At 35.6% G+C, this 12,312-nt stretch overlaps 2 protein-coding genes across 3 annotated transcripts; both read right to left on the bottom strand.

The window, feature by feature from the left end:
- Positions 1-292: 292 nt before the first annotated feature.
- On the bottom strand, positions 293-3,422 carry LOC108449993 (glycosyltransferase BC10). Its single transcript, XM_017747403.2, has 2 exons — positions 1,721-3,422; positions 293-595 (listed from the first exon to the last, which is right to left on the bottom strand). Exon 1 carries the CDS (start codon positions 2,803-2,805, stop codon positions 1,732-1,734), a length of 1,074 nt encoding a protein of 357 aa, XP_017602892.1. The 5' UTR covers positions 2,806-3,422; the 3' UTR covers positions 293-595; positions 1,721-1,731.
- A 644-nt stretch (positions 3,423-4,066) lies between these two features.
- On the bottom strand, positions 4,067-11,393 carry LOC108453669 (protein IQ-DOMAIN 5-like). Of its 2 annotated transcripts, none has more exons than XM_017751919.2 (8): positions 11,124-11,393; positions 10,569-10,681; positions 9,520-9,641; positions 8,410-8,649; positions 7,769-7,996; positions 6,508-6,621; positions 4,894-5,383; positions 4,067-4,580 (listed from the first exon to the last, which is right to left on the bottom strand). In XM_017751919.2, exons 3-8 carry the CDS (start codon positions 9,601-9,603, stop codon positions 4,432-4,434), a joined length of 1,305 nt encoding a protein of 434 aa, XP_017607408.1. In that variant the 5' UTR covers positions 9,604-9,641; positions 10,569-10,681; positions 11,124-11,393; the 3' UTR covers positions 4,067-4,431. The 2 variants fall into 2 exon arrangements, with proteins under 2 accessions (XP_017607408.1, XP_017607407.1); XM_017751918.2 differs by having other exon boundaries at positions 11,057-11,389.
- Between the last annotated feature and the right edge of the window lie 919 nt (positions 11,394-12,312).

Genomic DNA, 12,312 nt, shown 5'->3' with positions numbered 1-12,312 from the left:
TTTCGTATTTTAAGGAAATATTTTCCATGTCCGATGATATTAATTAAGATGATATTAATAAAATTTTAAGTTCAAAAATATATTCAATATTAAATAAGGTTTTAAACTAGTAATTAAATAATCTTTTTAAGTTTTAACCAATATCTAGAGAACAATACATTACCCTTCAATAGAAGTAGTAAAAGTTTGAAAAGAAAGGTGAATGCATAATTTGTCGCTTAGCTTCTTTTCAATCCCATCACTTCCTTCCCCCCCCCCCCCCTAAATTGCTGTAGCTTTTGTTTTCATGGGATTCTTGCAAAGAGGTAGAATTTGATTGTATTTCACACATTCATATGTACAAATCACACAACAAAATGACAAAAAACTTTGAACTGCTAAGGGCTACTGTTACACCATTACAGCTTTGGCAAACGCACAAGACTCCCCCCCTTCTCTTTTTTCTTAATGGGGGTAATAAAATTTTGCTCTCTAAAGTTGGAGTTTTAGGGGTTTGGTTGGTTGTGGGTAGATTAACCTCTCCTTAAAACCGTAATTCTCATATTCCCCAGCAAATTCTACTCCAAGCTAGGTCCTTGACAATCTCTTTTTTCACCTGTGAAATGAAATTAGGACGAAAGTCAGTACATGAATGAAACGATCATAGAATCTGCGTGAAAGAAACCATAAAAATCTAGGAACCTAACACCCAGGAGATTCACGAAAAACCCAACAGCAAATCGATCTCCCGATTCCCATTTTTGCTTTTGCTTTTTGTTATTGGCTTTCTGTCGTTGCTAACCCATTACAACAAGATTTCGTTCTCAATGGATGTAGAAGGAACTAACAAGCATATTGAAATCATTGCACGGTAGCATTTCTAACAAACCCCCATATTGCAAAAGCATTAAACAAGCGGGGGAACGAAGAGGCTTTGATCTTTGATCTAGGTGTTAAGAGCTCAAACTCGACAAAAACTCACTTCTTCCATATGTTCCGAAGAAAAAAAAAAAAAAAAACTCTTCCTAATAAAATGGTTGATATCTGGATCTCAATCTTTACAAAATTTCCACAAAATTTTTAACTCTCTACATCCTGTTATTATACACATCTAAGTGCACTTCGGTTCTAAAGCTAAAACTGCAGTCTTCTATGAATTTCTCCTAGTATAAACTGGTCAAAACTTCTAACCTAAAAATTGGTTACAAACCATTCTTTAAGATTATCATCTTGTTGAAAAGACTAGTTTGTTATAGGTTAGGCAGTCAAGCACAATGACATCAATGGTGAACATTGAACGATGCGGTGTTTCAGATTTTGCAAGGAAATGACTAATGGGATTAGAACTACTTTCAAAACTTAAAAGATCTACTACCAGGGTCCTAAATTGCAGTTGTGGGCAGTATTTCATATATGCCTACTACAACGGAATAAAAACAGTTCCTTTGAGAACAGGTTTGATTGAAAAAATCTACGTTAAAAGATTCTAATTTCCAAATTCAAAATCTGAAAAAAAGCCAAGCCAATCCAATAACATTTCAAATTGACTCAAATTCTTCTACTAACTAAATCAAAGTTCGCAACTTTCCAAGGTTAGCTAGAACTAATAACCAACCCAACTACTCCACCCATCTCCATCATCCAACTCGCTGAGTAAACTCACCCAACACCTACTCAACTCACCAAAAAAAAAAAACATAAAAAGCAATTAAATCATACGAAAAGAAGGATTTTTACTCACCAGGAAAAAGCTCAATCTCGAAGAATGACCGAATCAGCAATACCCATCAAGGGTTTCAAACAATCTGGTGAGAATTTCCTAGCAAACAAGTATGAACTCGAGTAATTTGACTTCCTCAACTCATAAATCAACTTGGCCGACACTTCTTTCGGCTTATACATGTAGGGGTGACCCGCAACCGTTCCGGTCCAATTAACCCGAGTTAAAGTATAGCGAGTCACCGCATCTGGGTCTTGCATTGACAACAATGTCGGAAAATAATGTTCTTCCGGGTAACACTCGCTGGCACGATAACACGGTAACTTGAATTTCCTCCAAAGAGTCCGATCTTTGACCACCAGTAACGCGTGTTTCCGAGTCAATACAAAAAACTGAGATCCAACTCGGAAATCCTCGAATGGCACCTCCGGCATCATCACAAATCGGCCACGTGCTACATACCGTTTCCACAGCCTGGGTTCCTTGGAAATAATCTCGATGAAAGATTTGTACTTGACTCGAACACCGTACTGAGTCAAATCAGAGGAGTTGGAGGTGAGATCAAAGGTTTTGGAAGTGAAGAGGGAGCGGTAGATGTAATTGAAGGAACGGAGAGGGATGCAGTACTGGGAGAGGACGGCGAAGTAAGCATTGGCGGGATCGTCGAGGATGGCAGTGGCGAGGAGGCGTCGGGTGGCGGAGATCAGCGTGGCGGAAGCCCTGAAAGTGCGTTTGGCGTTGGGAATGAAACGGTCATCGAAAACGGATTTGGTGGGGCGAGTAATGTTGACGGTGGGATCAGCGTGGACATAGATGTTGTAGCGTGAAGTTTTAGCGGTTCGGAAGAAACGGTTCCAAAGAGGAAGGAAATGGAGGTCGGAGTTGGTTAAGAAAAGGAAAGCAATTTTGGGGGAGGAAGAGGAGGAGAGATGGGATGAAGATAAGGAAGGGGTGGTGGCGCGGTGGAAGAGACGGAGGTCGTCGAGTTCGTCGGGGACGGAGATGGGGGGAAGAGGGTGGGGATGGAAAGTAGGGGCTAAGAAGAAGAAGAGGATAGGGAGGGAAAGGAGGAGGGAAAAGGAGAGAATAAAAGGGGTGGAATACATTGAACAAAGGTGGAAACGGGAGGAATTGGGAGGGAATGGTGGGTGTCTTATACAACTTCGCAGTGAGAGTGGAATTGTGAACAAATGGGAAGAAGAAGAAAAAATGTTCAAAGCTTGAAGCTTTGGATAAGCTACAGTAACAATGTACGCAATTTTCAAGGTGATGTTAAAATCAGAGTTTTTTGTTGTTGTTGTTGTTTTAGGGTGGTTGGTCGTGTAGGGGTTTATCTTGAATGGAATTCTGGGTTTTGGGGGAATTTACTAGGGTTTGATTTATTTTTTTTGGGGGGAGGGGGGGGGGGTTAGGGTTAAAACTCTGAAGAAATTGCTTTACCCTTTTCGAGAGCGAACTGAGGGGTAGGGTGAGAGTGGGACTTGGGAGCGATAAAGGAGAGATTGTCGAGGGGAAGAAGCTTGAGGGAAAAGGGAGGGCGGAAGGAGGGAATGAAAGTGTAGTTCTGATGGAGTTTAAAGGGTATTTAAGAGATTTTCAATTGAAGAAGGATGGAACGCCACCATTGTATATTTATCTGTCTATATTTTGTAAAGGAGGCGGAGGACACTGCACTACTGTTGGAGCCTTGTCCATTTACACAAATAGACAAGCCCTAGGGCATTTACTCAATATTATAATATTTATTTTGTTTAAGAACTTGAAAATTGATCATTTATCTTAGAACAAAACAGTTAGTAAATAATATTTGAAAACGCCGATAAACATTGAAACAATACATCCAAACTCGATTGTTGATATATTCCATAAATCAAACAAAATGAATACAAATACAACAGTGAATACTCTTGATCCTATTCCATCACTAATATATACAATTTTAAATTTATAATGAATAAAATATGTATTTTATAATAACATATTGTACAATTTTAAATACGGTTTTTTTTATAATTTAAAAGTTGAAGAGTAACGGATAGAAATAGACTTTTCTACCAAAAATTACCAATAAACTTGCAACAATACATCGAACTGACAGAATATTTAATATCTTAATCACTATTAAGTAATTTTCTATCTGAAATCTATAATTATTCAATCAATAATATAATCCATTTTAAAAAAATAAATCAAACATTTAACATTTTACCATCCGTTACTATATTTAAACTGTAAAACAAATACTTTCATACAGGTGGACAAATGAAATCTCTCGGTAATTCGATACTGGTTATTGGTTAATTTACAACACAATGCAAAATTAATATTAAAAGAGCAAAATTAAATCTCACACGCACAAAACAAGTCTTTGATCAGCAGCAACCGAGCCAAGAGGTTTAATAAAAAAACTCAAAAAAGAGCAATTCAAAGGGCATCTTCTATGGAAATCATACACTTGAAAATAAATACAATGTGATCACATAATTGACAAACATTAAACACGAGCTGATTAAATCTCACCAATGTTTTTCTCGTAACAAGCCACCGAACCAGTCTCCTTGAATATGCCACGGAGTAACTACTCCCACCACGGCAAAGCCAATCCTTGATTATATGACAGGAGAACAAACAATGCCTTTATAACATGTCGAACCAACTGTAATTTGATATATACATACTAAAGCAACAGGATGGATGGCAGCCCGAACAGGTTTGTCTTCACAAATACTTCCTTACAGATCAACAGCCTTTGCTACAGGTTTTGTGGGATTTGAGTCTCGTCCGTTTAACTTGGACCTATCCCTTATAGGTTTGTGGGGGCCAGGGTTCGGTTTTGCAGCAGTTTTGCTCAGCTTAGTTGTTTGGGACACAATACCCCCACCTACTCAAATCAAACCATTGAAACAAACAAAAATGTTCAGTAAAACGTGTAACAAACAAATGCCAGAGGGACCCAATCATTGTGCACTGTCAAACATTCTTTGAGCTTTGGGGAATGATATATCAGACCAAATTTACTACATAATTACTTTTGACAACAACCAACTTGAACCAGAAAAGGCAATGTTAATGTTCAAAATTCAGATGCCTGAAAGTTGATGCATATTCCATGGGCAATGGACTAGCATGACCCAGGAGAAGGGTTAACATCAAGGTAAGGATATGTATACACTTTAGGACCAACAAAGGCTTACCAGTGTTTGGCATAGACAATCGCCTCTTGGCCTGTTTATCAGACTGTGTCCGCCTCTCTTTAGGATTGCTATGAGATCTTGAACTAATAACAGGTCCTGAGCCAGCTTCTTCAACAGAATCTTCACGATTTGGTTTGGATTTTGGCTTGGAAGATGGCGCATTCACTGCTTCAAGCACACATGCAGACTTACCAGGTGGGGAATCGCTCCCATCAAAGTGGGATGGACCTGTTTTTTTATTTGAAAGGTTAGCATGAAGACTTGATGCAGCTGGTTTCCCGATAGCAGGTTTTATCTGAGAACTGGCATCATTCTTTCCCTCAGCTGGACTATCCTCGCGTATCTTTACTCCATCTCGAAGATTAATGTCAAGGAAACGATTCTCCCATGGACGTACAGCCATCCATCTCTCCAACCAGTTCCAACCCCAGCTGCTTTTATCTGGTTCAAATCCAGCAGGCACTGACTGCTGTCTTGATCCTGCTTGCCACTGCATGAATATATGCACACAGTAACTTTTAAAAATAAAGCCTAGCTCAAAAGGGACCCCTCATTGAAATGATTCTACTGAAACTGTACAATCGGACAACACAGAATCAGGTGACCAGTATGACTTCAACAGTTTTATGCAAAAGTTTATTTTTCTTTTGTTGGACAATATGCATGATTTTCCCATGTTTGTTGGTGAATACTCAACAAGTAGAGAGTTCAATATTTGTCCCCTTTTTTACCATTAAGGATACAATTAACGGAAAAAAATAAATTAAAGAAAATTTCCATCATGCATTTTTGTTTTGCTGAGGTGCACCTAGTGTGCACTTGATCAAATGTGCCTCATCTGAAAGCATCTAAGACACTTTTGCTATTTGGCACCTTGGCGCATGCTTTAGCGACACTGATAAAAAGGTTCCTGGTAAGGAGATATTGACCAGCCAACAAATTTACCAAGAGCTAACTGAACCTTTGACAATCAACACTCCATTAACATTAAGAAAAAAAGAAACTGCATAAGAATGCAAGAATGAAATAGTGCAAAGTATTTGTACAGTTTTTGTTAATGCCACATGAAACTAGAGGACAAGATACAGAAGGGATTATCAACAGGCAAGGATCAATTAATACCGATGAATCAAAAATTAAAAATTTAGTAATTATAGATAACAAAATGCATGATTTACTTCAATATGGATTTTGAACTGCCAATCACCTTTTTAGCCATTTCTCATATTGAATCAAATATAATTGTCTTTTTCATATTTTCTTTTATTTTCTATCAAACTTTGAGGATGCCAAAGTAAAAAACAAAATAAAAAATAGCAAAAGCACCGAATAAAGACAGCCTGCTTATCCATAAAACTATATATTCTCTTTTTATATATGAGAAAATATGCTATTTGAACTGAGTTGCCTTTTTATCATTCCAGGACCTATACTTAAAATGAGTTCTTGAATCAATGATAAATCCACAAAAGTGGAGAGACAAATGGCATGCTATTATTGAATACAAGCAAACCAAGGATAAACTAGTAATAGAACATTTTCAGGTCACCAAATTTTGAAAGAGGGGAAGAAGTCACTTCAATAGTATCTTACAATTGTATTATCATTTCTTACCTGATGAGCCAGAGCATATGCCATGGCCCTCTCACGTTTAGCTGCAGCTTCCTGCCTTTTCAGTAACTTTGCTTGAATTTCTTCAACGGATCCTATACTATCACACCACCCTTCCTGCATCAATGTCATAAGTCATTTGAATCACTCAGCAAAGATACCAATATTTATGCTTCAATTATATGAGAAAAGGGTTCAAAATTCTGTAATCAGTATCTGTTAGTGCAACCAGAAAACGACGTAATTCAGTTAGCAAAAAGTTATTGATGTTCAATAAACACAATCTGGCAAAGGATTATCAAATTCTGTGCATATGATGTTGGTAAATATATGTTGGATGGCATAGAAAATTATATGTAAATCTAGAGTTTGATAGGGAAAAAGTCATGGTAGAAGTAAGCAACATCAGCCATTCGCAAAGTATGGTATGGTAGCGAAACTCAACACATGCAGATGTTAAGGCATCGTACCTAAAACATTTTTGAATATATGGCCACAAAACCTAACTTATGTGATGTCAAATGTAACACCACTTTAACAAGGGACATGGTAAATCACCTCCATCCACCAAAAAAAAAAAAGAACCTAGTTCTACCTACAGATAACTGGTTCCACTCACATCACCACTCTCAATCATTTAACTTTAGCATCACAACAACCAAGAAATCAGTTACTATGATAAAATCACTACTAAAAGGATCCCCGAATCTTGGGGCCATTACACACAAAAGAAAGTGTTAAAAGGAATATCCAGGCTAGATTTTATCCACCATATGGATCTTATTCCACCAAGAATTCTTCAAACATTTGCATTGTGCATAAATATTCATAAACAGAAAACTTTAAGCATTCTCTGAACAGACTTTTCTACTTAGGAGATAAATTCTAGATTTCCTGATTTGGATTCCAAACGCATCTGAATCCGTACACCACACTTAGAGATTGTCCAAGAGAGAGTTGCATCATTGCCAACCACAATCTAAAGTCTCAACTAAGTAACCAAATGTAGAACCTCTGGTTTGTCATTTTATTATCGCTTAAGAGCTATTTTAAATGTTGCAGATCACTTCTGCTGTCGATTACATTCCAAAGGCAAATTTATACTTACTCGACCACGTGTCAGTACAAGTACAGACGCGCAACAATCATGCCTAAATGCATGCATGAAGTCACCTCAATTTCATGTGTGTGTAAGAGTGCAGACATGCACAAGAGCATTCATTTGTGTCAATCTATATGAATTGAAGAATTTGATATTTCTCACCTCTATTTCTTTAACGTGTGCCTCATTTGCAAGTTGTTGCTGAAGTTTCTGTTGTGCAGTTTGATTTTCTAATGCCAGCCGAACACGCCTTGCTCTTACACGAGCCTGAACTCTAACCAAAGCTTGCATGCAGCGAAGAGTTATAGCAGCTTGTTTTCTTACAGCATGACCCCTGACAAGGGCCTGCAGTCTTACCAATCCTTTTAATGCTCGCAGTGCTCTTCTGGCCTGATGTTTAAATAAAACATATTTCAAATCCATTCCATTGCATCAGTACTTACCACCTTATACATATAAGCATAGAGAAAATATGAACATAGAGATATGCAAGATGCATAAAATACACATGTATTCTCAGAAAAGCTACTCCAACCCAAAATTTCACCCCTTTTTCTTCCAGGGCTTATCCTTTTTCCAAAATAAAATCATAAATTTCTTTTGACTTTTCAAGACATTCTTTTCACTTACTCCTAGAATTAGGTCTAATATATTTCAAGATAAGGATGGTCAAGTAGAAACTACAAGTTTTACCTCGAACTTTATGAAAGTCAAACAATCCCAAACAACTTGGGACGGAAGAGTATTTCAAGTTCTCAATTTTCATAGATTATATATATATATATATATAAAGGAATCACTACCAGAAATCCTCGGAAAGCAGTTTGTATCCTCGTGGCAGCCCATTCTTCCCTTGCATGTTCATTAAGAGGTGCATCATGCACTTCAAGTGCATCAGAAGGACAGCCAGCAGCATCTATAGTTGCACAAGTAGCATTTTCAGCTAGTGAAGCAGCATTCTCATCCAACTCTTCTTGAAGTTCATTTGTATCAAACTCAACCGAATGCTTTCTTCGGTGACGAAATTTGCTACCAGTTGCTCTCTGTCACAACCAAAGACCAAATCATTGAACCAAAAACATGATGAAATGGTATTCTACTTTGGAAGTCAATCCTTTTTGAGCTTGCTAACTTTAATGTTCCAAAATAAAATATAAAACAATAAAGGAAAGATCAAATAAACCAAAGGATATTCTAAAATACACAAGTTTTGAGAAATTTACATGATGGACATAATGAGAATTGCTTTTCATGACAATAAAATAGCAAGTGGGAACATTTTATTATGTAAGGGCCTGGCTAATTTTTTTCTGACTGTTGTCAAGTTTTTGGCATTGTGTCTTTGACATTGAAATTATAAAAGCAAAGTAAAAAAAGAACCCATATTTTAATCACTACAAATAAAACTACACAGCTTAATAAGGTTTGAAGGAAAAATTCCAGCTCTGAGCCAGCTATCAACTCACATCTGCTTTCTACGTGCTAGCAAGCTACAGCATACCATAAGACTGGTAAATGAAAATAAGCATCATCAAGTGCGCAAATAACCACAAATTGCATCATCAACTAGTATGGATGAAGAGAGTAGAAATCACATCTTGATTAGGCTAACAAGGAAAGCTACTGCATGTAAGTTACTACATAATACTCCTTGTATGTACCGGATTAGTCAACAACTCAGCTAAGCCATAAGTCAACGAAAAATGCATTACTCCAAAAACATGATCATCTAGCTACAAGTGCGCACAGAAGATACTTTCTGACATTTGATAATACTTCAGCATTTTGAAGAGGCACACGTGCCATGATGTACATGTCACAGGCCAGGATATTGTGTGTGGGCTGTGACACAAGCATGAAGCCAAATCTAAACCTACAGAAGGGCAAAAAAAATTCGCAACATTCAAACTAACATTTTCTACTTTCTCTGAAGATTGAGACTTTTCTGATTTCTTCAAGCCCACTAGTGCTTTGATCCATTTTCCTGAGACACCCATGGCACCAACAATGACAAATCAACTTAATATGGGCGGACCTGCAAGAGAAAATTCTTGCTAAATCAACCTTAAAGCTGTACTCAAAGATACTGTACTTCTCAAACTCCAGGGAAAAAGAAATCATAAAAGAGAGCTACAGAAGAAGACAAAAAATTTGCCTGATAATAATTCCTACCCATCTGATTATATATGAAAGTATTTAGCTGATATGATATGAATCGAAGAATCAAAATAACAAGTGTTGAGTATCTTTTTATAATATAAATAATACATTTCACAATATTACCGGAAAGATCTACAATAGTAGTAAAAATGGATATTTCTTTCAAGAGAATTCAATTATTACCACAAAAAGGAAGGATATTATTGGGTAAAATTTGATCATAACCAGCACCAGAAGAAAAGGAAATATCTTTTCATGAGCTACTTACATGAAAAATTCCACACACCAAACATCATTGTCTGTCAAAAATAATGAGTTATGAATTCTAAAGTACATTTCGATGGGTCAATAAACATTCTCTGAATATTGAAATAAACCACATCATCAGTAGTCAACAAATTATGAACTACATAAATCACAAAACCAGCAACAACAACATGGCTAGCCCATCGTTGTCAGATTAAGATCCAATCAATTACTTTTTACAATACACTGGTATTAACAATCACATATAAAGGACCCGCTAATTAATTGTGAAAGTCATACTTGTGAATGGTGATTGACCTGGTGACTAGTGAGCTCAGGGCACGAGGCACACTCGAGTTCTTAATTTTGATATGAGGCGAGTAAAATTAACAAATCTATTTGCCTCAGTTTTGTACTGCCCACATTCATGGCATGCCTAAATTCCATGGTAACAGTAAACTTAAAACCTAATTTTGACAACCCTTAAATTCCGCATCAGACAAGTAGAGGAAGAACTAAAACGAAATGATACTATCAAAAGACATCAATAACCGACCTTTCAATCTTGGCTTCGAAATCAAGGAACTAGGATACTTTATAAGAGTCACTTTGTTAATGAAGAGTTAAGCACCCATGAATTCTCCAGCAAGCTTCTCATTCTCACATTCCCTGCAAATCATCACCTCGTCAACAAGACCACAAAAAAAGAAGAAGCAGAATCTAAATTGTCCATGTAAAAAGTTCAGGAAAAAAGAAGAAGGAAATTTTGGAAATTATTTCCATTTTCATCTATGAATTAACCAATAACTCCTCCCATTTGATCAACTAGTCTTCCTCATCAAAGTCTACTGGTTTTAGATTGCCGCAATTAAGGCCCATTAACTACAGATCTTGCAGATTTCAGTGCGGAGCTTGAAAAAAAACTCAATATTTTAAAAATGAAGCCGTAAATTCACCCTCTAAAACAAGTGAAGAACCAAAAAAAAAAAACAGAACTCAGTTGAAATAACGTTGGATAAAAAAAGTTCTAAAAAGAAGCAGTACTTTTCCAACCGATTGATTGATTATGATCTATCAACAATCAATCAAAAATCAATCAGCAAAGTCAAACCTCAGTCGACCTTAAGACCTCAGTTCTTCACTCTACTTAAGACCTCTTATACTCTCTCTCTAGATTTTTTTTCAATTTTTTCTCTCTCTAGAATTTGTGAGGACCGTAATCTGTTAAAGTTCGCCGAGGAGGGGGGATTGGGTTGAACTACTGTAAACGAACGTCGTCGTTTACCGCTTCTTGGTTTAGTCGTTCTCAAGCGTGCGACCAAGAGAGAGGTACATCGTGGGACCATCTGTCCCCCCTTTTCACCAAATCAATTACCATTTTCCACTTGCCTTTTTGTGTCCCTGCTTACGTTAACATCAACGGTTATTTTACTTCATTTCTTTTATTTAATAAATTTTCACATTTATATGTTTGTCTCTAAAGTTTTATAATTCGGCTTTTTATAAAATTCGTATTTTCATATAATATATTTGATAATAATATTTTTAGTTAAAATTTTATTAATTTTATTACTTTAATATACTTATTAGCATTTTAATTAATTATATGCATATATTTTTACTAAATTAGTATGGTTGTTAGTAATACTTAGGCGTTTAACGCTGAGTTAATTTTTTATTTTGACTAAATTATAGGTAGAAATTCAAATCTTACAATGTACTTAAATTTTTAAATCAAATATTACAATATATTTAAATTTTTGTACTTTTTATATTTGAAATTTATTATTCATACTTTTATTTTAAAGAATTTTTTTTTTACTTTTCAATTTTTAAGTCCATTTATTAAACCATTAAATCTTTTTGTTAAATTTTGCCAATATGACATTTTAAAAAAATCATTTAATATTCATGTAACAAAAAATAACATTATAATAGACCTTAATTTAATAGAGAATTTTAATAGTCTTAACAATTATTAAAAATTTAAATTAGTATTTTAATAAGAATAAAATATCTAAACTAACTAATGACATTACAAAAATTGAGGTACCAAATTATGTCAAAATTAAAGTATAAAAATAAATATCAAATTTGAGCAAAAATATAGGGATAAAACTAAAATGTAACCATTCTTATATAATCTCAGAAAATTTGAGGATTAAAACTGAAATTTAACCATTATCTTCTCATATCAAAAAAAAAAAAAGAAAAACCAAAGACATGTGTCATGTAAATGTAAGAAAGGCTTTAAGGTCTTCTTTATATATATATATAATCGAGGGTAATGGTGAAATTGC

This window comes from Gossypium arboreum, chromosome 5 (assembly GCF_025698485.1).
Source record: "Gossypium arboreum isolate Shixiya-1 chromosome 5, ASM2569848v2, whole genome shotgun sequence".
Classification (NCBI taxonomy): domain Eukaryota; kingdom Viridiplantae; phylum Streptophyta; class Magnoliopsida; order Malvales; family Malvaceae; genus Gossypium; species Gossypium arboreum.
Note: the sequence above shows the minus strand (reverse complement) of the source record. Positions and strands in the feature narration are given on the sequence as shown.